The 25,814-nt window shown below is 53.1% G+C and overlaps 10 protein-coding genes across 10 annotated transcripts; 5 read left to right on the forward strand and 5 right to left on the reverse strand.

Annotated features, from left to right (window-relative positions):
* The first annotated feature begins 365 nt into the window (after positions 1–365).
* C7974DRAFT_9724 (acyl-CoA dehydrogenase/oxidase) lies at positions 366–2,033 on the forward strand. The gene has a single exon (XM_046147628.1). The coding sequence runs from the start codon at positions 584–586 to the stop codon at positions 1,880–1,882; it is 1,299 nt and encodes a 432-aa protein (XP_046002676.1). The 5' UTR covers positions 366–583; the 3' UTR covers positions 1,883–2,033.
* C7974DRAFT_9782 (putative exoenzymes regulatory protein aepA precursor) lies at positions 1,984–4,066 on the reverse strand. Its single transcript, XM_046147642.1, has 2 exons — positions 2,575–4,066; positions 1,984–2,524 (listed from the first exon to the last, which is right to left on the reverse strand). The coding sequence occupies exons 1-2, from the start codon at positions 3,734–3,736 to the stop codon at positions 2,085–2,087; spliced, it is 1,602 nt and encodes a 533-aa protein (XP_046002677.1). The 5' UTR covers positions 3,737–4,066; the 3' UTR covers positions 1,984–2,084.
* Positions 4,067–5,847: 1,781 nt separating this feature from the next.
* Positions 5,848–6,869, reverse strand: C7974DRAFT_9897 (uncharacterized protein). The gene is made up of 2 exons (XM_046147672.1): positions 6,703–6,869; positions 5,848–6,654 (listed from the first exon to the last, which is right to left on the reverse strand). Exons 1-2 carry the CDS (start codon positions 6,733–6,735, stop codon positions 6,172–6,174), a joined length of 516 nt encoding a protein of 171 aa, XP_046002678.1. The 5' UTR covers positions 6,736–6,869; the 3' UTR covers positions 5,848–6,171.
* Positions 6,870–7,923: 1,054 nt separating this feature from the next.
* Positions 7,924–9,109, reverse strand: C7974DRAFT_9776 (uncharacterized protein). The gene has a single exon (XM_046147640.1). It carries the CDS (start codon positions 8,946–8,948, stop codon positions 8,349–8,351), a length of 600 nt encoding a protein of 199 aa, XP_046002679.1. The 5' UTR covers positions 8,949–9,109; the 3' UTR covers positions 7,924–8,348.
* A 1,056-nt stretch (positions 9,110–10,165) lies between these two features.
* C7974DRAFT_9923 (uncharacterized protein) lies at positions 10,166–11,698 on the forward strand. The gene is made up of 5 exons (XM_046147678.1): positions 10,166–10,377; positions 10,429–10,895; positions 11,013–11,071; positions 11,127–11,379; positions 11,433–11,698. The coding sequence occupies exons 2-5, from the start codon at positions 10,572–10,574 to the stop codon at positions 11,508–11,510; spliced, it is 714 nt and encodes a 237-aa protein (XP_046002680.1). The 5' UTR covers positions 10,166–10,377; positions 10,429–10,571; the 3' UTR covers positions 11,511–11,698.
* A 1,713-nt stretch (positions 11,699–13,411) lies between these two features.
* On the forward strand, positions 13,412–15,952 carry C7974DRAFT_407641 (uncharacterized protein; the record flags this gene model as incomplete). Its single annotated transcript, XM_046143255.1, has 3 exons — positions 13,412–13,582; positions 13,643–14,094; positions 15,424–15,952. 3 exons carry the CDS (start codon positions 13,412–13,414, stop codon positions 15,950–15,952), a joined length of 1,152 nt encoding a protein of 383 aa, XP_046002681.1.
* C7974DRAFT_382524 (cortical protein KAR9-domain-containing protein) lies at positions 15,904–19,670 on the reverse strand. Its single transcript, XM_046140685.1, has one exon. The coding sequence runs from the start codon at positions 19,440–19,442 to the stop codon at positions 16,401–16,403; it is 3,042 nt and encodes a 1,013-aa protein (XP_046002682.1). The 5' UTR covers positions 19,443–19,670; the 3' UTR covers positions 15,904–16,400.
* Positions 19,671–20,203: 533 nt separating this feature from the next.
* On the reverse strand, positions 20,204–22,178 carry C7974DRAFT_10073 (uncharacterized protein). The gene has a single exon (XM_046134837.1). The coding sequence runs from the start codon at positions 21,733–21,735 to the stop codon at positions 20,242–20,244; it is 1,494 nt and encodes a 497-aa protein (XP_046002683.1). The 5' UTR covers positions 21,736–22,178; the 3' UTR covers positions 20,204–20,241.
* Positions 22,179–22,344: 166 nt separating this feature from the next.
* C7974DRAFT_429914 (Acylphosphatase-like domain-containing protein) lies at positions 22,345–22,819 on the forward strand (the record flags this gene model as incomplete). The annotated part of the gene is made up of 4 exons (XM_046144671.1): positions 22,345–22,359; positions 22,406–22,436; positions 22,543–22,619; positions 22,673–22,819. The coding sequence occupies 4 exons, from the start codon at positions 22,345–22,347 to the stop codon at positions 22,817–22,819; spliced, it is 270 nt and encodes an 89-aa protein (XP_046002684.1).
* Positions 22,820–23,776: 957 nt separating this feature from the next.
* On the forward strand, positions 23,777–24,950 carry C7974DRAFT_300973 (alternative oxidase-like protein; the record flags this gene model as incomplete). Its single annotated transcript, XM_046137826.1, has 4 exons — positions 23,777–24,017; positions 24,067–24,334; positions 24,385–24,722; positions 24,778–24,950. The coding sequence occupies 4 exons, from the start codon at positions 23,777–23,779 to the stop codon at positions 24,948–24,950; spliced, it is 1,020 nt and encodes a 339-aa protein (XP_046002685.1).
* Between the last annotated feature and the right edge of the window lie 864 nt (positions 24,951–25,814).

Raw genomic sequence — 25,814 nt, forward strand, 5'->3', positions numbered from 1 at the left:
GCTATTATCCCGCAATTACTGGGATTGATTTCCCGCGACCAAGGCACAAAAAGTTCTCGAGCATGCAGCACGCGATGCATGTATGTGGATAGTCACCCATTCAGCCACATACAAGTCGAGAAATGCTCTCACGCCACGCCGTCTTGATAATCTAAGAATCCAATGTTAACCTCGTACTCAGACTTGTGGGAAATCAATCCGCGGCCGCTGGCACGAGGCACAGTACTGACGACGTCATTGAGCACCGAATGTTGAGGACAGGACCAGCTACGAGCGATCTGACCGGTGTGGAGGAGCGGTCGTGCGATACAGACTCGCGCAGAGTGGCATTGACTCCTTGTTGTGAGTATATCAAAGACGGTGAGCGTGGTAGTGGTGTCGTGTCAAGGGCACAGCTCCTGTTCGGCGCTAGAACTCCGCCCGCGATCACCGACGATCTGGGGCTCGGGTTCGCTTTTATGAGTTCCACGATGACCCACTGGGATTCTGTAAGTCGGCTATATGCTTCTGGCATTGTGTTTGGAAAAAAATCGCATTCGCAGGGCGTCGTTCCAGAGCAAAACAGCTGATCTCTCTTCCAGCGATGTCTCAACTTTGCAGGGCGACCTTTCGAGCCTGCAGCCGACCATGGCGGTCGGCGCGCAATCGGGCGTTCTCGAGCACTTCCGCACAGCGGATAATGGAGACCACAGGGTTCACTGAGAACCAATTGATGGTTCGAGAGTCAATCAGCCAGATATGCGCAAAGTTCCCAAACACATATTGGCAAGAACATGACCAGGACGGGACCGACCCTAAAGATTTCCATGCGGCGCTTGCAGCTGATGGCTGGCTCGGTGTTGCGCTGCCAGAAGCTTACGGGGGCGCTGGCCTGGGAATCTCAGAGGCCACCATCATGATGCAGACAATAGCCGAATCTGGCGCCGGCATGGCAGGAGCGCAGGCGATTCACGCAAACGTGTACGCAACCCAGCCATTGGCCAAATTCGGGACGAAGGAGCAGCTCGAAGAGACAATACCCAAGATCATTTCTGGAGAATGGCGAACATGTTTTGGCGTCACAGAGCCGAATGCCGGACTCAACACTCTTGCACTCGCGACTGCAGCGAAGAAGCAAGACGACAACACGTATTCAATCACTGGTCAGAAGATCTGGATCACCTGCGCCCAGGTCGCATCCAAGATGATTCTACTCGCACGCACACAGGCCGCTGATGAGGCACCGAAGCCCAGTCAGGCGCTCTCCTTGTTCTGCATCGACGTGGATAAAAGCGACCCCGGCCTTGACGTCAAGCGAATCAAGAAAATGGGAGGTCGTGCAGTTGACGCAAACGAAGTCTTCTTCGACAATTACCGCGTACCTGCCAGCACCCTAGTAGGCAAAGAGGGGCAGGGGTTTAAAATCATTTTGGATGGTATGAACGCTGAAAGGTGTTTGCTTGCTGGCGAGGCACTGGGACTGGGGTATGCAGCGCTGGCAAAGGCCGCCGGCTATGCTCGCGAGCGCAAGGTCTTCAACAGGCCGATTGGTATGAACCAGGGCGTCGCACACCCGCTGGCCGATGCATACATGAATCTCGAGGCAGCGAAGCTGGCAACATATCATGCTGCTCGCCTGTACGATGCAAGTACAACAGACACCTCCATTCGCCAGGACGCTGTCGGCATTGCAGCAAACAGCGCAAAGTACCTGGCAGCAGAAGCGGCTTTCAAAGCATGCGAGAGAGCGATTCTGGCCCACGGCGGCATGGGCTACGCGGCTGAGTATGATGTCGAGCGATGGTTTAGGGAATGCATGGTGCCACGCATTGCACCCGTCAGTCGAGAGATGATCTTGAACTACATTGGTGAGAAGGTTTTAGATCTGCCGCGTAGCTACTAAGTAATAGTACGTTGAAGGTTATTGGAGTCCCGCATTTGATTCAGGTTTTGCAGATGCATTCGAGTCGGAATGATTGTCGTGAATGTGCGGTGTGGGCAAGACGGTTTTATGCGTCAACATGCTTTGCCAGTGAATTAGAAAGCAGCCCGTTAGTCTTGTGCATTTCACAAAAAATCCACATCTACGTAAGATGGATCTTCAATTATCCAACATTGGCATCCCAAACTCTCTCCCCTTCAAAGTATGTCCGTATAACCTTCGCACCCTTGAACTCGCCCTTGCTGAGATCTTGACTCGTGACGATGAAATTTGCCTTCTTCCCGATCTCTATGCTGCCTAGCTCCTTCTCCCTGCCTACGGCCATGGCACCGTTAAGCGTCATCATTCGGCACAAGGCTTCTCCGCCTGCCGACCGATCGCCCCTGCCGACCACGTCGACGATGTTTGCCATGTGCTCGAAAAGTGACGGGTCCGGTACTGCGCCCCAATCCGACCCAATGGTGATGTGGGCACCAGCATCCATCATCTTGGTGAAGTTCCAGTCCATCAGACCCTGACTGCCAGCGGTGACTGGATGCACAAAGAGCTCGGCAGGTGACATCTCGGCAGTGACGTTCAGAGGAGCGTAGCGCTGGAAGTCATCTGTCTTGAGTGTTAGATTGCACTGATCTTGAATACGTTGAAACTCTTACCATCGTGAACCCCCGAATTGTGCGCAATCTCATGCCTAGGTCCGTCTGGATTACTCTTCCTTGCGGCTTCAATAGCGTTAAGTGCATGTCTGGTCGCTCCATTTCCAGTACAATGAATCTTCACTGTTAGTCCTTTCTTATCGTACTTGAGTATAGCGTCTGCAACGTTTTCTGGTATGATCATACTGTGATCAATATCTCCTTGCTCGTTCAAGCCTGCATGTGTGAACAGTGGCGGAAGCGGCACACCGTCCATCATGACCTTGACAAAACGAGTATCAATGTGTTTGCTTGAATGTTGATCGGCGACTTCCAGTAATCTCTGGAGGCTCTCTGTGCTCTCGGAGGCGAGCCATTCGTTCTCGTGCACAATATGGGTGGACACATCGAGCCGTAAAGAGCCTTCCCTTTCCATCTCGTTCAGAACTTGCAGTAGGATAGTGTTGGAGCTTGCTTCCTGAGTGCTAGTCACGCCAGCCTTGTGAGCAAGCCGAATGGCATGCTTTAACGCACGCTTGACATGTGAGCGGCTGGGGGCTGGGATGGCAAGAGCAACCTTTGCCATTGCGCTTTCAGCGAGTTCCCCTGTAAGACTGCCATCCGGTCTGCGAAAGAACTTGGCGCCATGTGTGTCGGGCTCGTTGTCGACATCGTAGCCTGCTTGAATCAAAGCTGCAGTATTCAATAACATCGCGTGAGCTGCACCTCCTGAAACCACAACAGGCTGGTCGGGAAACAGCTTGTCGAGGTATTTGCGGTCTGCGATGCCATCAGGGAAACCCTGGTTGTTGTAGGCGCTGGCCAATAACCAGTCCTGGTACACATTGATGTATTCGCAGGCGCAATTTCCATGTTTGACTTTCTCGGCGATGTTGAGGTGGGTGGCATCCATATCAATGGTCGCGTTCGATGTAAGGCCCAGTCCGGAGAACAGGAGATGCATGTGTGCATCGTGAATGCCAGGCATCGTGAAGCAACCTTTCAGATCCACAATTACCAGACGAGATTCCTTCGCTACAGATAGAATATCATGTGTAGATCCGACATGCGTGAAGAAGCCGTCGTCGGATACAATGAAACCAGACGCCCGTGGATTTGAGATGTCCAGGGTATATACCACAGCGTTGATGTAGGCGGTGCTATCGCCTGCTGGTTTCGACATTGTTCTATTTGCTGGCAAGTCTTCAGTGCAGAGATGAATTCGATGTTATCTTTGTACAGCAACGAGGTTCAATGACGCATACTCAAAGTGCGACAATTAAATACTACAGCCAAGCTGCTGCAGTAATGGAGTCTTACATGGGGGTTGAGAGAGGGGTGGAGCGAGCGGAAACATTCCGTCGTGTAGTGCTTCCGAGGATGCACAATCGGTCAGACAGCGACGGTGAGAGGGTAACCCGAGATTCGAGGTGCGATTACTATACTCTCAGACATTTCCGAGATAGAAAGACGATGTTGAAGGCCTTTTCGGCTGGATATCCTATGCATTACCTAAGGTTACTAGGAAATGTAGCCATTGGTGCAATACCTAGCATATACTACAAAGTGGCACATCGACATGTATGCTGCTGACACTGTGGTTCGCATCTGACACCTGAAAACCTCAGCTAGAGGGACAGTATACACACTTGCGTGCGTCAAGACGAGGGTGGACTTAAAACACGCTCGAATGTCTGACCGGTCCCAACTTCTTCAAAACATGAGGCACGTGGAACTTCTTAAAGTAGCAGTGGCGAGGACAAAGGCGAAGCCGCTCCTCCAGGATGACAGTAGACAGATAACAAGCCCAGACTGAGATACAATCAAAATCTAATGGTGCAGCGTCATGCTTGAGTTCGGTAGGATGACTGTGGCCAAACCCAATTCCCAAACAAAGACCATCGGGCCGGAATCTTCCCCAGAAACAGTCGGCCCGGACGAAGGTTCAATACAACGATCGGCATACCGCTCCAACTGGTAAGATTGATGCAATGCAGCAATCGGAGCTTTGGTTCAGCTGTCATACGCCGATATGCTTCGGTGCTTGACACCTCAACGACTAGTTAGCCCGTTTGCAGCCGGGACTATGTTTGGTGTGTATGTAGGGTCGAATAGTGCTGTTACCTTCGCACTTCCAGTGAGGTGGTTGCGAACTCTGGGCTACGATGATGTGTCAAGGACCTTCGCTCGGAGTCGCCAAACCGTATGCTGATATCGCGCAATGGGGTGAGATCAGTTGATAGGCAATTAACCCCGAGTCTCACGCAGGTCTCTAGCGTGCAACGACCGGCCCGATTTGCAAGACGACCAGCTTGTAATCACTTGCCCGTAGGAATGTTGATGTAGAGTGCATTTACTGCACTCCACAAAAGGTAGACCGTGAGGCGCGCTTTCACCAGAGTGAAGCGAGACGGCATCGGTGTAGATAACTGGGCGAAATGGACGTTAACGGTTTCGCTTGGGAGGGCCCGTTAGCTCTGGATCAACCTCAATTGACTAACAGAAGGTTCGATGGGCCTGTTTGGACCTCCACTACCTGCATGGTAGCCAGTTGTCGTGAAATCCCAATGCAAACGGAAAGTTCGGGAGCCTAATGCCGGCGTGCGTGTCTGCATCATCTCAACAGCTATCTGGCTGCACGGTTTCAACGTGCCCGAGAGAAGCCGGCAACAGCCATCGAGGTGACCCTACAGTCGCTCCACCAGACAGGCGGGAGACCCTTTTCAGCTGTAGATGCAAGGCTCCAACTTTCACAAAAGGCGCGATATCAAGTGAGGGGTTGCGTCGATCCCCGCTTTCAGCATGCCGATTGGCGATAACCTCATCATTCGGTGTCGATCGAGACCTGTGCATACGATATTCGAGGTCGTGTCGAGGGCCAAGGCGTGTAAGCTTGGGTGAATTGAGCGTGCTGTGCCGGTATATATTCTTAGACTCGTTGTGTGGCTGGTGGTGGAGCTTTGTAGTGTGATGTCATACCGATAGGCAACCGAAAACCTGGGATGGCATCGTCGATTGATGGCGTGCGAAAGCACCGGTCTGATTGTGTGTGGTATGATAGAGAATTTCCGACTATCTTACTCAAGCTCTTTCTGAGTGGGGACAAGGGCTGCTCCGAGTCGAGCGGCGTAACCTGATTTCGCGGTGATCTCAGCGCTATCTTTTTTCTGTCCGGGTGTTGCGTACGCGAAATGTGGGTTAAAAATGAGCAATACATGGGTTGCGGATAGATCGGAACCCGCCGAAGTGACAGGCACATCTAGAACATCTCAGTACTCATGCCAAGATCGGGGCAGTTGTCGCGAAAAAGGAAGGTGGTCATACGAGACCGCCAGTTTGCAAGTGGCACTCATTGGTGCATGAAGATACGGTACAAGCTTGGAGAACATTTGATTACGTTGTTGTAGGTAGGTAATAGTACATAGGGGCTGCAAAGTGCCGGATAGTCAACGCCGCGTTTCAGATAATGCATAGGGTATGCATTGGGTATCATTTTCGTCGATTGTCTCTGATCTGAGCACTTCATCTCAGAACGACCGTAACGCCGTAGATAGCGCCAGAAGAAAGCAGAACATGTCAGAACTCGATTTTTGCACATTGTTCGAGACCGAGCTGGAGTCACGCCCAAGTCTTCGATGTGTTGAGTCCAAGCTCCATGTGATGAGCGATAGAGGATGCATGGTCTCGCTCTGCATTGGAGGAATGTCGACGCCTCTGTCGGCGGATCTGATGCTCGGAATCCATAAGCTTCTCCTGTATGAAAGCGCGGTACTTCGGGTCTGTCTTGACAGCATCGGTGTTCAGCAGTTCCATCAGCGTTGCGACGATTTGCTGGTTGATCTCGTAAAGCTTATGCGATTCGTCGGTATGCAGATCGTCGACACTGCCACGGGTTCCCGTGCTTGATCTAGTAGGTACAGGTTCAGTGACAGTAGGGTACGTCGCGGTGTAGTCTGTGGGTGATACAGGCGACGAAGACAGTGACTGAAATTCAGGCGAAGAGGTCGACATTGGTAGGCTGAAAGGGATGGACATAGATATCCGGCGTTGAAGTGCTTCTTTCTGTGCTGCAAGTAGTATATACTTCTGCATGGACTCATTCTACAGTCATGTCAGTGACAATTACAGTGTTCCAATGTAGAGACTTACTCTGCTCAGTGTAGGTCTGGTTGAGGAGGCCATTGTAAGATACGTATGATCGATTGCTATCAATATCTCCGAATTGTTATGAACAGTTGTGGTGTGGCCCAGCTGGAGCGGGGATAGTTATAAGTTCAACTTGGAGTCGGCCCAGAAGCGTTAGCCTCAACAGTAGTCCGATACAGTTCAAACTGGGCGACGCAGCGCTTGCGGCAACGGCTGAGCGAGTTTGGTTGCGTGGTTGATTGGTGGTGTGATGGAGTAAGCTTAATCCAGGTATTGCTGCAAGAACGCGCAAGCGTGAAATGTTGTCACGGCAGGGAGTGGAGATATTTGTCGATGTTCTTGATGGGGATCTGGCACCTTTTTGAATACTGGCCATGATATGCATATTTTCCCAGACCGCAAATGCCATGACGTGGAATCATTGCGATGAGCTTAAGTTGAAACCAGCCGCGTACCCGCCTAGAGCTTGGACAACCTTTCTGAACATTCAGCCTAGCCAGGAATTGGGCTCGAGCGAGAGCAAAGCGCTGATTGGCGGAGGCCGACTCCCTTGTCGATCGATGTGTCCGCAAGGGTCGTGCGCTCGAAACCCACACAACGTCACTGCGAAAATGATCAGGCATCGGCGCAGACTCGCGATCGACGACCTCTGCTGGACTGAAAATCCTGTGCTGGTGTGACTGAGCTCCCGTACCTGCAGGCGTGTGACTTATCACGGGTCCTGCCTCTACGTGAACTCCAAGATGGTATGCTCCTGCATGGGCTTCTCGCTTTGCCATCAACAGGGTTGGCGATATCATTGTCAAACAATAATACCATGCGCACACACCTCAGGCATGTGGTTGACCAGGTTTGTGTGTTTGCCTCTCCACATGTGAGTAAACAGTGTGCCGCCGCCGAGCGGAGGTTGTGGTCCTCCGACGTCACACTTGACACAAAGCCAACTTTCTACAACGTGCTGCGTGCCACCTCGTGGGACGCCTCACAGGTAGCTCGATATAGTAAAGGCTGTGGCTTTGACCAAGGTTTGCGCTGATAGCCACATGATCTACGGCCTGTGATTGATGGGCTCGATGGATCGTCACCTCTGACGCCACGGCAAAGCACCGTACAGCTTGTTTCTATAACCCCTGATGTGGCTTTGACCACATGCAACTGGTATTTGTGTCGTGGCGATTTGGATCTGGCGCTCTACTTTTCTCACGGCCCATCGTTACCTCAGTAAGCGGTGTTCTAGAACAGAACGAATGGTGAGTTGTGTATTGGCGCATTGGCGAGGACTGTTCCGCAAGAGTGACGAGCTCGGGCGAAAATTTGGAGCAGGGAGGCGTAATTCTGACTTCGCTGATGCATCAAAATTTGTCCGTAGGGTCAGGTCAGTTGCTTGACAGGCTCGTTGTAAACGCCAAGTACGACCAGAAACGTCTCATACCAGCTGATGCATGCAGTCGTCTTGCAACCAACTCTTGTTTGAAGCTTGAATGACATATGGTGCACGATCGAGCGTGAGCAGGGCAGTCATGTCATACATAGCAACGCATGGCCCGAGCGCATGATGGTGCGCTGGGCGCACGCAGCATGCAGCAGCTGGTAGTGCTGGTAAGATATTGATGACAGCGCGACGATGATCAAATATGCTGTGCGTTCCATCATTCTGCTGCTGAATGACGCCCAGCCCAAAAACCTTTCCCGTAACTTATCAGGATCTCCTCACCACGGCCGATACCCTTCACCCTCTTCCCACTCTTGCCGGCACTGAGGACAAAGACTCCCATTCTTTTTTCCAAAATATCGAATCCAACGTCGACCAGGACGTCACGGAATTCGGCGTTTGGTCCTGCAGAGATACCTCGATAGTCGTTGATGAACCTTGCCTCGTTGCCCATCTTCGAAGCATCAACGCCAATACCCGACTCCCGATCGAGCGAGAGATCGTAATCTGATGCTTCGTCCAAATCAGACTGATCATGTACATATCCCAAATACGGGAGTATGAACGTATCTGGAGCTAGATGTTGTGCGGCGAAAAGTCCATACTGACCATGCGCCGGATGTGAAGTGTTGGCAATCGGGGTGATCCTCACATTTGCGTAAGGGCCTCTTGTTGTCAACACTGGGTCTCTTGACGGTTGGCCTGTCTTTGAGAGTAGGAGTGTGTCCAGTTTATCTTTGGCGAGTCTTTTGGAGTATGAAGGGGCACGTAGATACTTGGTGCCTTCTGGCCAATCCTTCGGCGTGTGATTTTGCATGCTAGAAAGCCCACCAATGGTACGGCGATGCGAAGTAATGCTGTACAAGCAATGAGTCGGTTGGCGATGGATGTTATCTATCTTCGTAGTAACATGCACTGTTGATTACGAGTGTCTGTGCATAGACCTTGTGTATGTTGTTGTGTAGAAGTGGCGGAAGAAACCCGAGAGCTGCAAAAGTCCGAGCCTTGGCGGCCACAGGCACCGCCGATGTCTTACACGCACAACAGCTTCAGTATGTACATACCGAGGTAACAATCTTGTAAAGCGCGCGGCATCGCTACCTTTGCAGAAAACAGCCTGGGGACTCGAAAAACTCAGAACACGGGATTCGTGATCGATTGTGACAACCATCAAACCAAATGCTACTCGTATTGGCACCTACTCATTTCGCACCCGTCAATGGATTCTTCGCGACGCGCGCGATAACAATGTGGCGTTGTGCAGCCCGTCATCTAACACTCGTGAGGATTTGAGCGAGATTACACTCGGGAACCACTGATAGGTTGACAGTGTACGAGCCTTTGGAGGCCTTATGGCCAACCGAGCAATGCGAACGAACTTACCCCTGGGACGGTGTATTAGCCCAAGCTGACTGAGTATCGAACAAATTTCCAGTGGGAGATGTCTTGGTACCGTGCAGGCCAATTGACAGAGAACACCACGAACACCACAGATCCATCGAATGCGGATCCACGGCTCTGCACTCCTCGGCACTCGGCCCCCGTCAGATCTTAGTTGGGGGTCCAGACACAACAGCCGGCTTGTCTCCACCTCAGCGTTGACCAGCACCTCTTCAATGCGTCGGGAGACCGCCCATTGAAGAACCCACCATTGGTGTCCGGCTACGTTTGCGCGCATGGACGTTGCCAATCGTGTTCAAGCACAAGCAACGATTCGCATGAAATCCCGCGTCGCTGTGCTGAAGCGTGCGCAACACGGTCCCTTAGCATACCTCAGCGTCTATGCACGCGGTTCGAGAAGCGAAAACTTCAGCCAAGTGTGAACACTGTTAAGAACTGCCAATCTTTGATCTATTTTCGAATCACTGCTGATGATCGTGCGACCTCGCGCTTCATATGGCTTTCAGGCACGGCTTCGAGATCCTTCTTGTGCACATGCAGTTGGCGGTTGTGCACCTTGCGGTTGAGGATAATATTTGCACTAACCTTCTGCAAGACGAAAGCAGTTAGAAAAGGAAGCGGACTGAAGCATCCTTGGCAGGGGAAATTGGTCGTTCATCTCGTTTCTTTGCGCCTCATCGTATTCTGATTGGCCTCCCGAGCTCCCATCAATAAACGCGCTCAGCGAGCAGCCTTATCGAAGCTCTCCGGCAACGATACCCCCTATCCTGCGTACACTAGGCCGCCACCACGGGCCAGCTTCTCCAGATGCTCGCTGGTGGATGTTACTATCGATGTGAGCCCCTGTACGTTGCTGTTGACCCTCTTGGTCAGCCCGTATACTGATTCCTATAAAGCAGCTTTCCCAATGTCCAGGACATTTCTTCTTCACCCACACTCACTACACTAATACACCGGATATCTCCGATTTCACTCGTTTCTACGACCTCCAAAGCCCGTACTTAATATCAACGTACTTAATACCAACCCAACAATCAAAATGCGTTCCTTCGCTGTCGTTGCCCTCATTGGCGCTGCCTCCGCTGCGGCTGTCTACCCCGTCGAGTCCTCGACTCCGGTCTACGAGACCTACCCCTCCAGCACCCCCGCTGCCTACGTCGAGAGCAGCTCCGTCCCCACCTACGAGGTTGCCTCCAGCAGCGTCTATGAGGAGGAGTACCCTGCTAGCAGCAGCCCCGCCTATGCTGCCTCCACTCCCGTTTACTCTGAGTACCCGGCTAGCAGCAGCCCTGCTTACGCTGCCTCCACCCCTGTCTACTCTGAGTACCCCGTCTCGTCCAGCGCCGTTTACTCTGAGTATCCTGTAAGTTATGCCCATTTCTGAACATAGCAGGAGGCACTCGATGCAGAGACGCGGAGTGTCCGCGGTCTGACAGCGTTTGGCAACTCAATGCCCTTTCAGCTAGCTAACGCAAAGCAGGTCACCTCCACCAAGGTTGTGCCTGAGACCACTTTTGTCTGCCCTACCCCAACGATCGTGTAAGAATTTTCTCCCAATGTAACCATTGTTAAGTCAGCACTGACATTTCATCAGGACCTACGAGGAGCAGACCTACACTGTGACCTCCGCCACTACCCTCACGGTTTCGTCTTACACCACCACCGTCGTCAAGACCACCAAGACCCCTGAGGCCGAGAAGCCCACCAGCAAGCACGAGACTCCCATCTACAGCGCCACTGTCCCCGCTGTCCCCACCTACGCTCCCTACCCCAGCAAGAACGCCACCGTTCCCCACGTTCCCCAGGGAACTGCCACTGGTTACCCCACTGGTACCAAGCCCGCTACTGTATGTATACCCAATTCGGAATTCCGAAACACTCCAGACTAACTCTATCACAGCCTGAGTTCACTGGCGCTGCTGCCCAGGCTGGTGTTGGCCTTCTCGCCGTTGTCGGTGCCCTTGCTGCTTTCTTGTAAGCAGTTCAAGATGCTTGTTTGATGCTTTGAGTGGAGATTGCTCTGCTCTTTTATCTTCAAGTTCGTGGTTAAGGGGAAGGAAACGCTATCTTACGGGTAATGACTTCGACTCTGCACCATGATACCCTCCTGCACTGCGATGGGAGTTCGAGGTCGTCCACGATTCCTTACGCACATGCCGCAGCAGCATTTCGATTGTATTCTTTGACTTTATAATACGCTTTGGTCTAAGGGCTACTCATGGAGGATCTAGTGTGTGGGACGATGGCATCATGTTCTTAGACTACAGCCGCTACGACATAGTCGATAAGTAATTGACATGATGTCGTCTTTCATATCTCGGATTTTCTTATTGTTTCTGTGACAAGCAGTGCATTTACTGTTTCAGGTATCGGGGTTCAATAGCCTGGTTGCAATGATACCACTTGACAGTCTGGATAGACGTATTCGAACAATCTACATGACAGAAATGATATCGACCATCTGCCAAGCATGGAGTGCAGGTTCAAGTGCATGCGCCAGGCACACTTTCCGGGGCACGCCCTGGACCCTGAAGCTTGCAAGGTTATTGATTGTTTGCTCGGTTACCATCCCCAGATTCAGCTGTTGCGTCATTTCCAATCTTACTGACACGAGCCATCAACTGGGCGCTTGGAGACTCACACTTCACAAGGTTCAGCCGGGCATCTCAATTAGGTCGTTCCCATGATAGGTTAGTATGAAGTCAGAATGTATTTGTACGTCCAATTACCAGTTGACTAGATCCAATTTATCTAGTCATAGGCATTGTCGACTCCTAGTGAACGCCACGCGGCCGAGCAACGGATGAACAGCGCCTCGAGTCGGCCGAACGTGCCGCTCAGCCTCGCCGAAAGGCTAACAATGATTGTCTACATAATTGACATGAAGATACTGCACTCATGCACGTCCGGCCAGCCGCCTGGCAGCTTTGTAGGATTCAAACAATGTCCTTCGCAGCTAATAAGCCGCAGAAAAATAATTGAATCACTCCACTCCTGATCATGCGTATACCCCCCAATGAGAAAAATTCTTGTTGAGGCGTTGCGATTCTTGATTCTTCTTGTGTGACCTGATGCTGAAGCAGTAATCTTGTCTTGCCCGGATTTCAGGAGGCCGAGCAACCACATCTTTAGGGCAGCGTCCAGTCACAAATCTCCTCCCTTCTGCTTGAAACTTGTCCACAATCAAGTTGAAAACCTAAACTGAGTCTGGACGTCACAGCTCTAGGTTAGTCAGTCCGATGCACAAGACCACAAGTGAAACTGCAGGCCAGAAGTGTGAACAATCTCGTCAGCCGGAGTTACTCGGTTACCGTTCTGCGGCGTACTGACTGTGATGAGAAAAAGTTGGATCGTACAAACATGCCCGTGGCTGGTCAGATGTGCTTAGGATATATGTTGTATACAGTAGCTATGATCTAGTTGTATCGATTTGCAGTACCTGTTACTAACTTTGGGCCGGAATTTTCTCCTAGCTGCTCATTCACTGGAACCGATGGAGTACCAGCTTGTATTTCCCAGCTCGTCGGGTGAGTCGCACATCCCCTCAGCGACAGCTCCGCTATCCATATCAAATCTGAGCCTTCAACCGGTTGCACCGCGATCCATCTTGCCTCAATCGTTCGTAACGTCACAACTACAGCTGCCGCCCTTGATACTGCACTAGAGGGTATGTCCGTTGACTCTCTCGATCACGAGTACCCCACAGGTGGAAGAGGGTTGGTGGCAATTGCCGCAGTAAACGCCGGCCTTCAGACCGCCTAGACACTTGCAGTCGATATCCTCACAGGCGAGCTCTTCGAGGGCGTCGTTGGAGGAACCGTCACTACTAGTACTATGGTTCTTCACAAACTTGATCTTCGTCGAACCAAAACAACAAATATGGCCGATATAGAACCGGATATAATATCAGCCTGGCGCGAGTGTGCAAAATGTTTCGACGAGCGAAGAGACGCCCTCGATGCTTTATCAACCACTCTGAACAGACAGATACTTGTGATGAAGGACATTTTCAATAACGGTCAACAACAAATTAGAAGTCTTCTAGCATATGTAAGACATAACCATTGACTTTTTGCGAGTACTTTGAGTCATCACACTGACGAAGCGCAGAGAAGCATATTGTCGCTGGCAGGTGTCAGTCAGCCAAGGCACACATTTGAACAATGGGTGCATGAGCTGGACATCAAAAACGCAGACGAGATACAGAGAGACTGGATTCTAATCTCCATCTACACGGCAGTCAAGCCCACAGAGGATGCATACTACCTCGCAACGCGCGCCTACGGGCAAATGCAATCCATACTCGAGCTTCAGAAACTGACGTGGAACTCGAATATTGACCTGCAAGCCGACTGTGACGCGTTGTTGGCGCGCTTGACGCAACAGAGAAAAGAGACTGCGCGCATCTTCGAAGATGATCTGAGGCCCCTCAAGGCACTCGTAGACAGGGTAGCTGGCGATTTGAACAACGAAAAATCGAGATTGCCTGTATCTGATGTTGAAGAGTTCAAGAACGCTACCCCACAAGAAAAGTCTATGATCATTGCACGTCAACTTAAAAGGTTGGTGGGACCAGAGGCAGTCAAGCAAGCCAAGGAACGTGGTTATTTCGAGAGCGGCATTAGACGTATCAGAGCATTATCTCGACGGTGTTTGAGTGACGAGATTGCACCGTTACATGGACAGTTTGAACCAGAGCTACAGAGGTTAGCGAGCGCGTTTGGACTTTTGTGATAGCACGAAGTCCCATCTCTTGACTTTGATCAGAGACCCAGAACCATCCGCGCAAGCGCGCTGTCTGGTCACACGAGATGTGCCCGACTCGACTTGTTACACGGCTAGTCCTATAATCGTCTCCGTGAAGGAAACCGGTAAATGCATAAGCAAAGTTGGATCCTTAGTCGCCTTCACTTGGCATCCCGCGTGACAGAGCTTCCCCAATACAAGAATTTTCAAACCCTCCTACAAACACTCCCTCCACCACCAACTTCTTTAAATCACGTAAATGTGGATGGGTCGCTGGTTCTACTTTCATGATGGCTACTAGCTCGCTTTATATTACAGCTATTGCACAACATCGAGTGGGTACAACGTGGCGATAGCGCTTCATACGTCACAAAAAAGAAATCTCCCCGCCAGCCCCCATTCTTCACATTCTAGCTCCATTGCCATACGCTGTACAAGACATCTCGCTAACACACATGAAGAGTACTACATGTTTCTGGCCAAAATGGTGGTCAGATGATTATTTTAACACGTAGGTAACATGTGGATTTACTCGCTGCGCTCACGCGCAGCGCAGATGGACGTATACCTCCTGCGCTGTCGCCTGCTGGCAACACTCGTGGAGTAGTATATATACCTAACCCCTTAGTTTCCGCTGTGGAAATGGCAATAACTGTCTATAGCTACAGGTCTTGCAGCAACGGAGACAGCATCTCAACAGTTGCGCTCTTGAACAAACATCATAACAAACATCATAACAAAAAAGAAGAGGGAATGGAAGCAAGATCTTGGTTCTGGCCTTATACGCCAGCTCCGTGGTCAGTGTCACCATGGCACGGCCTGCACCATGCAGGTCAGTGCTATAGCTACAATGGTTTACACAATTTGGCAACCATCATGCCACAGGGCTATGAACAGCAAGTTGCACGGTTTCAGATGCAGACAGACGCAGCATTCAGTCAACCCCAACACTCGACCCATATCCCCGGACTATTGCATTGCGGGAATTCTGATGTGCTCCCAGAAGTATCGACCAACGCACCCCATACTTCACTGCCACCAAGACCGCAAACCCCCAACACAACCCCGTGTTTCGAGCTCGACACCAATAGTCCCAAACACACACCTCATTTTCCCTTGCCTAACCCTCATCCATGGACACTCAGTGAGCAAGCCGATATCGCGCGTCTAGCACGTGCCCGCTCAGCGTGCTATGGCGTGCTCCAATCCGCCTTGCAAGACATGCAGCACCAGTACGCAGCCCTGGCCGAGATCGAAAGCGAGTTGAACTTGCTGCAGTACGGGCGGGCGCCACAAGGACAGGGCGGAGATTGGTCTTGCAAGACGAGCGGCGGGAGCGACACGGTGATGCCGTCCGCTGCAGGTACTGCGCCTGACAATGTGCCTGCGTTCATGGAGGAGTACTTGCCTGCGCCCGAGCGACTGCAGCAGCCGGGTGACGAGCCGGGGATGAAGCGGTGTGTGGTGGGCCGGCCGGTGGGGAAGGTGCTGCGGGTTGGGGAGAGGTTCTACGGGATAGGGAGGTGCGACAAGCATCATGACAAAGACGTCTTCAAGGACAATATGCAGATACACAGGAGTAACGAGGGTGACTATAAGCTCAACGAGCATGCGTGGAAGTGTACTGGACAAGCCACAAGGGGGCCTATGAGGAAACCGGCACATCGGCTGTAAAGATGGACGCCAACTGACATGTTGATTGCTTAATATCTCTATCTCTACGACCATGTGCGCAGGCGCTCGTGACGCGATTAGTTCTCTTCTCTACTCAAATACTCTGTCAGCGGGAAATCTACAGTTTGGTGTACAGTCGCGTGTCTGTTGTGCAATGCTCAACGTTGTCCATGGTTGTGCAATGCGTGCTGTCTCCGAAAACAAAAGCGATAAATCAAGAATCAAACACCAGGGTATAGGATACGCTTTCCCATCCACCATAAACGCCGGCACATGCAATCCATGTGCCATGTAACAAACTGCCCCGCGTGATGTAATGCTAGGTGACGTGACCATAGCCTTTGCAGGGGCGTGTAGAAGGGAGTGGACCAGCCAGGGTCCGTAAGAACGAAGTACGAGAAGGTTGCGCTCCTCAGACGTCGAGAAGATATGGTCGCCTTGTAAGAGCCTATCTCCAGCCCGGCCTATCCCCTGCGCTCGACTGTCGACCACTGACGCGGCTGGATCGGCCATCACCGGCCCTGCTCCTCCTGCCCTCCTCAGTGTTGCCCAGTCTGCTGGTCGTTCGAGCAGGTGTCGAAGCCGGGGTGGACAGCGTGGTTGAGAGAGTTCGTGACGCAGGGGTAGGCAAAAGACTGGTGCGGCGACTTTTCATTGCGCTTGGCGGGCGAGTGGTGCGCCGAGAAACGGGGCTCTCCTCGGTAGGAGGGCTATTGTCATCATCCGCGATTGTCACACGACGAATAGAACTGGGGGTTCCAGTAGAAGGCGTGCCATGCGCAAAGGTCGGGCTTTTGAGTGGCGTAGCGGGTGCTTGCAGCGTGCTCGCCAGAGGACGTCTCATTGACGATTTCATGGGCGTTGCGGCAGTGGACTGAGCGGATGGAGAAGGCGAAAGCATTGAGGTTCGGCCCAGCGCACTTCGAACGGGTATCGACGATTGTCCCGAAGCACTTCTTAGTGGCGTCGCAGGTAGTGCCTTGTAATAATGACTGACAGCCGTGTCGTTCACTTTGGTACTTGTGTTCCACCGCGGCTTGTGCGCAGGGCGCTCTGTCGCAGGGGTCGATGAGCGGGACATGCGTGTTGGTGTGCTTGCCATTGTTCGAGCAATTGTCGGCTCCAAGTACGTAGAAGGCAGTGACTTGCGAGGTACGCTTCCTGGGATGACGGGCAAGCTCGAATATCGGCGGTTCGGAGGAGCAGACGACTTCGTTGTGGAGGTACTGGACTGACGTGATTTCCGGCCTGCGGGCGTCACAATTCCATAGTCGCTACCCTTGCGGCTCATTACGACGCTCGATGCCGGAGAACTACTAGGAGTTTCGGCGGTGGAGGAAGCTTCGGTACGCATAGAGAGGACAGTGGAAACAGAGTCGCGCAGCTTGCGTGATGCAGGCACCTCGTCAAGAATGGCGTCCATTCGCTCAATCCCCGCCTCCAAGTCTGACATCTTCTGCCGAACATCTTGTTGAATGCGCAGGATCTCGCCGTTGACAGTGGACCTGTGCTTCATCTCGATATCGATCAACTCGAGCACTCTCTTCATGGAAGGTGGGTAGTGGTCTCTCTTATCTTGATATGTGGAGATGCGTGATCCAAGCTTCTCCTCGTCAGCGTCGTTGATAGCTTGCTGCAGCCTCTCGATACTCTTCATGCACGAGTCATACATGGCTACAGCTTTGCTGCCAGCCTGTCTGAAGCTGTGCACCCACTTGTCTTCGCCAAGTTCCTCTCTCAGGGCATCTGCTTCGGCTTCCAGGTTCTTCTCCTGCTTCTCTAGGTGGTCTTTCCTACGCATCAGTTCATCACACGCAGATGGGAACATGTTGCTCGCTCTCATCTCAAACGAAGCTAGTCGCATGGGAAGGAAGTCCAGCGAGGCACGCAGTGGCTGTAGCTTGGCAAAGATCTCAAGGAGGCGCGAGCTCTCCTGCTCAATCTGAGGGATGGGAGAGGTTGGCGACATGACGGTGAGTGTAGGCGGCATACTAAGCCGGTTGTTCTGCGTCCGGTTCTGGCGCGGTGTCTCCTCTACAATGGTTTCGAGATCAGCAATGTCAAACTTCTCTGCAGACTCGGCGACCGAGTCAGATATGACACGATGTCGGCGCTCTTCCATCTCGAACACCAGACGGCTCAGTGTCTCGACCTCAGCACCAATCTCGCCTAGTACAGAGTTCCAGAGCTCTTCCCATTCCATGGCAATCTCGACCTGGTTCTTGATGCCCTTGAGTGTGCGCTTGATTTCGCTCCAGTTGCCAACGATCTCTTCCATCTGGGTGACGAGAGTAGTCTGGTCCTTCAGCGGCAGCGCTGAAATGTCTGGTCGCGACTGCAGGTCTTCGATGGCGGTGATGTAGACGGTGACCAGGCCCTCGAATTTGCCAATAGCAGCATCGACATCAGCGAGACCCTCTCTCCCTGCAGCCGCAGCCCACTCGACGTCGTCGTCGGCATCGAGCCCGTTGAGCACCTCTGTGGCCTTGGCCATCCACCGGCGGATATCGTTCGCGGAGCTGTGCAGCGCGCGGCCGGCGAGCGTGGACGAGGGGAGCGCGGTGATCTCGGAGGCAATGGTGGTGGGCGGGAGCTTCATCGACGTCAGCTGCTGGATCTGGTTGGTGAAGCTCGCCTTGGACAGGGTGTAGATGGAGTTGGTGCGGTGGAGGTGGCGGTGGGAAAAGTAGGAGGCGACGTCGACGGTGTTGTTGGAGTCGAGCACCGACACCTCGTCCTCGAAGTGCGGGGACGGGGTGTCCTTGGGCGGCGGGGTGGGTGGGCGGTCGACATGGGCGACAGGGGCGGCGTCGGGCTCGGCAATGGTCTGGCTCAGGGTCTTGGTCTTGGTGATGTCGGGCAGGCGGTACTTCTGCATGTCGAGCACATGGTCGTTCTCGACGTCGGACTCGGAGGGCAGCACGCGGTCGCTGGTGCTGACGACGCTGCTGATGTCGCTCTCCAGGTCGCGCTCCATGACCAGCGGAGGGACGCTCTCGCCCGTCAGCTGCGGGATCAGCGGCGTGCCCAGCTGGCTGCCGGTGCCGCTGCTCCAGGTGGTGCCGCGGCGCTCGATGCTGAAGGTGCGCTTGGTCGAGTGGAAGTCGTCGAGCTGCTTGATCTTCTCCTCGGCAATGCGGCCAATCGACGTCGGGGCTGGCGCAAACTTGCTGGCGCTGGCGGTGTCGCTGGCGTGGTTGAGGAATTTCATGCGCGCCAGTAGGGCAGGGGAGACGTTGCGGGCGAGCTTGGTGGTGCTCTCCAGGATGCTGCTGCTGTTCGAGGCAGTGCGCCGGAGTTGGGTGCGCGGGGGCGACGATGCGGTGCTGGCGGTGCTGGCGCTGCTGGCGGTGCTGTTCGCTGGCGCGGGATTAGGCGGTGTCGCTGCCACCTCACGCTTCGGGGGGCTGTCGGCCGGTTGCAGCGCACGCAGGTTGTTCATGGGGTCATTCTCTGCTGCTGCTGGGCCGCGGGAGCTGCTCTGCGTCATGGGAGGGAGAGGAAGCAGCGACTGTGCGGACGGTGCAGGGAGCTGGTGGACCGGTGGTGGACCAGGGCGGGCTCGGTCGGGGAAGTCGCGTTCGCTAGTGGCGCCTGTCAACAAACAACACTGCGTGCAGCAGCCTAGCCGTGAGCGGAGGGAGAGCAACGTGGACGTCCGCGACTTGCGTGTATGTGTGGGTGCACTCGCCCGCCTGCAGCCTCCAGCGTTGTCCCGCCGCCTCTGCGCCGCCGACACTGCTGTTTCACTCAGAACGGCTGTCCGCCATCCTGACACTCGGCTCCGGCGAACCGCAATCTTCACTAGCTTGACCCCTGTTTCCAGAAGTTTATCAATGTCATCTCAAACGCCACCAACTGCGTCCGTGTCCCGTATCCTGGGATACCCTCATTTCCTCGCTGCCCTCTCGGCCGCTTCCGTGGAGCAATAGGACACGTTCACTATAGGCGTTGTTCCGCACCGTCAGTGGGGAAATGGCGCGAGGCCGCTTGGCTATGTAAATGCTACGCTACTGCAGCGATGCTAGTGCTGCTAAAATGGGGTATCTGGCTCCGGTCGAGGAGGAAAAAATATGGGAGTGCATCGCCCGTACAGTCGTCGTCTGTCAGAGGCACTCCAGCCCTGGCCACACGATGCCTTCTAGCGCGATCCGGCGGCTGTAGGGCGGCTTTGTACAAATTAGGTACTCGTATGTGGGAACACAGACAATGAAGGAGATATAGAAAATGTCCGCAGATGCGTCGCAGCACCAATCCAACCGAGGTCCGTCTGCTCTCGGCCTCTGCTCCTACACGCTCGCCTCGATGCTGGGGTTGCGAATGTGCAGAGTCGGAGCGCGTGGCTGGTTCTTCTGCCTCAGCCACTCTGAAGTGATCTCTTCGCGCACGCCTTGACACCACGCCAGAACAGCAGCATCAAATTGTCGCCACACAGCCAATTCGTTGCCTTGAACGATGCCAAGCACATCGACATCCAATTTGATGTCCCAGCGGAGCTCTGCGGCCTTGACCCAGTACCGCAGGTTGTCGGCACATCGATACGGTTTCGCTGTGTCGGTATGGTGCTGTTTGATCTCTCCAAAGTGGCGACGTGATTTCCTGACCAGGCTGTTGTGTAGGTGGACAAGTCGAAGGCCGTTCTGCAAAGACAGCAGGAACGGTGTTTGAGGACTGCTCTCAGTGGGCTCCATCCAGTCAGGCAGAGGGATTGCATCGTTATCAAAAGACCTCAAGAACATCAGCTCCCTCTCACGCTCCCGGCCTGACCAGTCGCCCTCACGCCAGGCCCAACTCTCCCGCTCCGCATGCTCCAGCTGCTCCTTCTCTTCCTCAGTGTCGAGCAAGTCGCCAATATCATCTATCCATTGTTTGATCTGCGTGACTTCGTAGGGCTGCACACCGTTGGCAAAATTCCGGATAGCCAAACGTTTCAGCACCTCCAAGACTTCGTAGAGTTCTTTGCGAATTTCGCGCTCTGCCTTGATAGCATATAGTCGCTGTGGCTCTTCGTGTGCAGTGTAGTAGTTCTTTGCAGCTCTGATAGCCAAAGTGGAGACATCCAATAGGTTCAGACCTTGGATCTCATGCCAGCCGGCTGCATCCGCCGAGCGAGGACCCGAACCGCCGCTCGCTGCAGGGTCACCCCGATTAAATTCTTTCTCCAGCTCTTGCAGATGCTTGTTGGCTTCGTCGAGCGCCTCGCGCAGTTCGCGACGCAGTACTGTCATATCCGGGGGCGGTGGTACATAAACGGGATTCTGCTTGTAAGTGCTGACGGTAGGCGGTAGCATCATGGGCTCGGCAATTTCCCAGTCCATAGAGGCCGTCTCATCGCGTGGCGATTCAACTATACTCTCTCCAAAATCGTAAGCTGCGAGAGACGGCGACACAGGCGACAATATGGCTACGTCGCCCCCCACTTCGGTGCCACCAGGGCTTCTGGAGCCCGACTTCCTAGTCCTTGCTACTCGTCCGGTGGCGGCATCAAGCAGCCCAGTCCTCGCAAAGTAATACTGCAGATGTGCGATGGTTCCCAGGTTCATAACGCTTTCTCTGTTCTTCGCCGAATCTGAAAACTGTGTCCCCTCTGGCCGCATATAACCCCGCCTCTTCCCCGGCAAGCCGCTCTCGGAAAGCCGGGAGCCCACTGAACGAGACGATACGCTCGAGGCTGTCGATACGGAGCGGTCGAGTTGCGGCACTGCGTTCAGCGCAAGGCCTGGTGTGGCCCATGGCTCAGGCGAAGAGCCTCGCTCTGGTGGGGGCGTGGGCATCGAATCCATGTTGGGATGGCAGGGATGTCGATGGGTGCTTGCAGTGGATGTTGTTTGTAGACTCGGGGTCAGTTACGTGGGTGTTTTGGTGCGGACATGCGCGGTGGAGCTGCAAAAGTGCAGTCTGGCCGATGCTTGCAAATGTTCATGGGTGAATCACGGGAGTTGCCATGTGTGTCGAAAGGGGTGTTTGATTACCTAGCGACGCGAGCCCTGTCGCGTTGTTTTGCGACACTAGCGTGAGAGCTCAAGCATCACGCACGCGACCGTCGGCAGCAGTGAAAAGTGGGCGTGCGGCGGTATGGCCTCGGAGTTGGCATGCAGGCCGGTATGAAACCATTTGCGGTCGTCTAGGCTGTACCAATGCCAGTGGTGGTCTTCCTTGAGCTCAACGGGTCCCGCATTTCTGGCGGCGGGTAGACCCTTGCTGTCCAATTACCGGGCGCGCGTTCTTTCACCATGACGTTGCGCACCTGCGTTAGAGGACAGCAGTGTCGCAAAGAGGCACGAAAAGACGCCAGCTGAGCAAATCCATCGCTCTCTGGAACTTGTAGCACTCGTAGCACTTGTTGTCTAGCCGACCCTCGAATGAAACGATTCTTCACAGCAGCCACCAGAATGTCTGACAAGCGAGTACGTCATTGTGGTTTCACGGATTATAATAGAGCTGATATCGCAGATCTCCTTCACTGTTGATGGTGAGGTGCAAGGTAAGACCGATAACCAAATTTGCTTGTCCCCTGCTAACGATACAATGAGGTGTCAACTTCAGGTATGTGAAGTCACTTGAATGCTCGGTCAAGTGACTCAACCAAGCTATTAGATCTTACACCCAGAAGCAGGCCAAGAGCATTGGCGTCACGGGCTTCGTGACAAATTCCTCAGACGGCACCGTGAGTGTCTTCCATCTTGATGTGTCTGTCTACACAACGCTCATCTTGAATAGGTACAAGGCGAGGCGCAGGGCAGTGCTGACCAACTGAAGGACTTTGTTCAACACCTGAACAAGGGCCCTCCAGCAGCGTCCGTCTCAACTGTAGAGCAAAGTGACATCTCATCGAAGAGTGGCGAAAGCAGCTTCACTGTACAGTAAGACAAAAAGCCTTGTCGAAAGCAGGCGCGGGAGAGAGAACGGGATTACGGAACAACTGCGCGCGATAGTAAACCAATATCGTCTCTCACGAGCTTTGTCTCCCTTTGTCTGATCAGGCATTCCTCGAGCATGTGCATGATCCTGTGAAATGCAAGCCAAAGCGCATTTGTCACACCTAGTAAGCGCAGCAACCCCGCGCAAGGCAGCCTTGTGAGGCGCAAGACGATATGAAGGGCATGCCAGCAAGTCTGCAAAGATCAGAAGGTACCCATTATAAGACTTCGACAGTCGAGCTGTGAGTACATAGGTACCAAGTAATGTACGATGTCGAAGCTGGCTTCGACACTAGTAGTAGAGGCAACGGCGACCCGTTGATGGTCGCCGATACGCCGAGCGAGAATCTATCGGAGGCCTCAAACGGTATGCTTGTCCTTTCGGGAGCCTTGGCGAGGGCAACTCGTAAATCCTAGTGAGTGACACGGCTCCTAGAGTACGCACCGGAGACTATATGGGTCGCCGAGACAGATTTCCGGGTACTTTGCGTGCTCTCGGGCACGTTGCAGCGTCTTTGGCCGTTCGCAGCTGAGGTAGCGTTCCCGGCCAGTTATCGTCATGACCCTTCCACAGCCACCAAACACCAAAACCTTTCTTCTGCACGCGACCGTACACGTCTTACGTGACTCAAACAGCAAATCCTATTGGACGGTCTGGTTGAGGCGCGCTACAATGATGATCCACCGGTGGCCGTTCAGCCCTGCATTTCCTGCTTCACCCTTTGATGACTACGTCGACTGCAGTTACCAGATTGAGGCAGTTTCTGACCTGCAGCTCGTTTTAGAAACTTGCGCACCAATCCCTTAACCATATAAGGCGCCATTGCGTGCCTCAATCTGAAGTTCGGCTCACCATTAGTATCCACCACTACAGAAACAACACATATTGACCACACGATCACCAATGATTGCTACCAGGCTAGCTTCACGAGGGTCCGCTGCCTCTGGGTATGCGACAGCTCAGCTGCTGAAGTCCTTCAATAGCTGCTCGATACGACCTACGTTCGTGGTTGCCCAGCATGTTCAGCTGGCCCCAGCTGGTCAACGCCACTTTTCCTCGTCAGAAAGCCCCAAGATCCAAAAGTTCTTCGAGAAGAAAGAAACAGAATTGGTGAGGAGAACGCCGGCGGCATGGCCTCATCCGGGTATGCAAACATCGATTCTATAGAAGATATACACTGACACATCTACCAGCATTCAACCAGGACCAGATGAACGCAGTCACCGTCGCTCATAGAGAAAGTCAGACAACCTCAGACAAGGCTGCTCTTCTTGCTACCAGGGTACTTCGATGGGGCTTGGATGTGGCTACAGGTTATAAGCACAAGGACGGTGCTATGACTGAAGAGAAGTACATGATTAGAAACGTCTTCCTTGAGAGCGTAGCTGGCGTACCTGGAATGGTTGCAGGTATGATCAGGCATCTTAACTCAATGAGGCGCATGAAACGAGACAACGGATGGTAAGTTTTGAACCCGTCTGCGCTCTGTGGTGATATTGATTAGAATCCAGGATCGAAACACTGCTCGAAGAGAGCTACAACGAACGGATGCACTTGCTCACCTTCATGAAGATGAGTAAGCCTGGTCTGTTCATGCGCCTCATGGTTCTGGGCGCCCAGGGAGTTTGGTGTAATGCGTTATTTTTTGCGTATCTCATCAGCCCTCGCTTCGTCCACCGCTTTGTTGGGTACCTCGAAGAAGAAGCCGTTTTTACGTACACACGCCAAATCCAAGACCTCGATGCAGGGCGTCTGCCTAAATGGGAGAAGCTGCAGGTTCCCGACATCGCAATCGAGTACTGGAACATGCCCGAAGGTCACCGCACTATGCGAGATCTACTACTGTACAGTAAGCATACCACGAAACGCCCCTGGCTTGACGGCACCGACTAACATGAACCTAGTTCGTGCAGATGAGAGCAAGCATCGGGAAGTGAACCACACCCTCGGCAATCTCGACCAGAAAGAAGACCCGAACCCCTACGCGAGCGAGTACAAGGACGTGACAAAGCCACATCCAAGCAAAGATCTTGCGCACCAGAAGCCCACTGGGTGGGAGCGACACGAGATCATCTGAGCGGTACCTGGTTGCCGGGTCTCGGTATTCACACTAAGTTGCGAAGGTCACACTCGTAGCCTTTGACAGAATTTTCTCTTTTCGTAAGAACATGCATGCTCCATGGAGTTGGGAATACCTTTTTTCATTACAACGGGGAAAACCAACCGCTCATGGTTGTCGCCTCATAGCGGAGGGCATAAGCTTCCCGTAATCTTCATAGATCGGAGTTAGTCTTTCAATTGAATCAAGGACGATGCAGTAGCATCGAATCCGCCTCCCGTGTCGAGGAAGCGCTGAAAAGTCTATTGTTTCCTAGGCCCCTCTTTTTTCCAAAGTAACGAGAATGTGCGCTAGTTTTACAGTCCTAGAAGTGATCAGTACTCCAGTGGCATGTGTGGACAATGCAAGTAGAGAGCTGGCCGCAATACAGTGTCCGCTGCTTCCGGTTCGGTAGAATATGGCTGCGTCACGGACAATCTCGAGTTATGCGCGATCCGCCTGAACCGTATCGACTCGATCCATACCTTCAAGGAACCCCCCAGCCAACGTTTAGCATGCACCCCACTCGAGTTTAGCCGCCCATGTTCCCACAAAAGCTACTGCTATGAATGATAACAAGGGTGGGCAATCCCCAGCACAGTTTTCAAACGTTGTTTACGCCCCCAGGGCATCTACAACTATATCAATGGTCAGGATATACTTCGAGATTTATTCCATGTGAGATGAAAAGAAGGTACTGTTAGCAGAGCAACGACCGGCTGTCTAGCCTATTCCCCGCACTTCCCGCTATTAGTGTTGGTGCCAAGGTCACAACCCCCTCAGAAGAACGAAGCTACTGCACCCCACAGCCGTGTGTTCCACGAGGAGATTCGGCCCACAGAC

Source organism: Boeremia exigua, assembly GCF_020726555.1.
Source record: "Boeremia exigua strain MPI-SDFR-AT-0100 chromosome Unknown C7974scaffold_1, whole genome shotgun sequence".
Classification (NCBI taxonomy): domain Eukaryota; kingdom Fungi; phylum Ascomycota; class Dothideomycetes; order Pleosporales; family Didymellaceae; genus Boeremia; species Boeremia exigua.

Excerpts from the sequence above, each read along its gene's own strand:
- C7974DRAFT_9724 (XM_046147628.1), top strand. The coding sequence starts at position 584 with ATGTCTCAACTTTGCAGGGCGACCTTTCGAGCCTGCAGCCGACCATGG.
- C7974DRAFT_9782 (XM_046147642.1), bottom strand. The coding sequence starts at position 3,736 with ATGTCGAAACCAGCAGGCGATAGCACCGCCTACATCAACGCTGTGGTA. Across the intron at positions 2,525-2,574 it reads CAATTCGGGGGTTCACGATG|ATGACTTCCAGCGCTACGCT; the intron begins GTAAGAGTTTCA and ends CACTCAAGACAG.
- C7974DRAFT_9897 (XM_046147672.1), bottom strand. The coding sequence starts at position 6,735 with ATGGCCTCCTCAACCAGACCTACACTGAGCAGA. Across the intron at positions 6,655-6,702 it reads CCAGACCTACACTGAGCAGA|AATGAGTCCATGCAGAAGTA; the intron begins GTAAGTCTCTAC and ends ACATGACTGTAG.
- C7974DRAFT_9776 (XM_046147640.1), bottom strand. The coding sequence starts at position 8,948 with ATGCAAAATCACACGCCGAAGGATTGGCCAGAAGGCACCAAGTATCTA.
- C7974DRAFT_9923 (XM_046147678.1), top strand. The coding sequence starts at position 10,572 with ATGCGTTCCTTCGCTGTCGTTGCCCTCATTGGCGCTGCCTCCGCTGCG. Across the intron at positions 10,896-11,012 it reads CCGTTTACTCTGAGTATCCT|GTCACCTCCACCAAGGTTGT; the intron begins GTAAGTTATGCC and ends AACGCAAAGCAG. Across the intron at positions 11,072-11,126 it reads TGCCCTACCCCAACGATCGT|GACCTACGAGGAGCAGACCT; the intron begins GTAAGAATTTTC and ends ACATTTCATCAG.
- C7974DRAFT_382524 (XM_046140685.1), bottom strand. The coding sequence starts at position 19,442 with ATGACGCAGAGCAGCTCCCGCGGCCCAGCAGCAGCAGAGAATGACCCC.
- C7974DRAFT_10073 (XM_046134837.1), bottom strand. The coding sequence starts at position 21,735 with ATGGATTCGATGCCCACGCCCCCACCAGAGCGAGGCTCTTCGCCTGAG.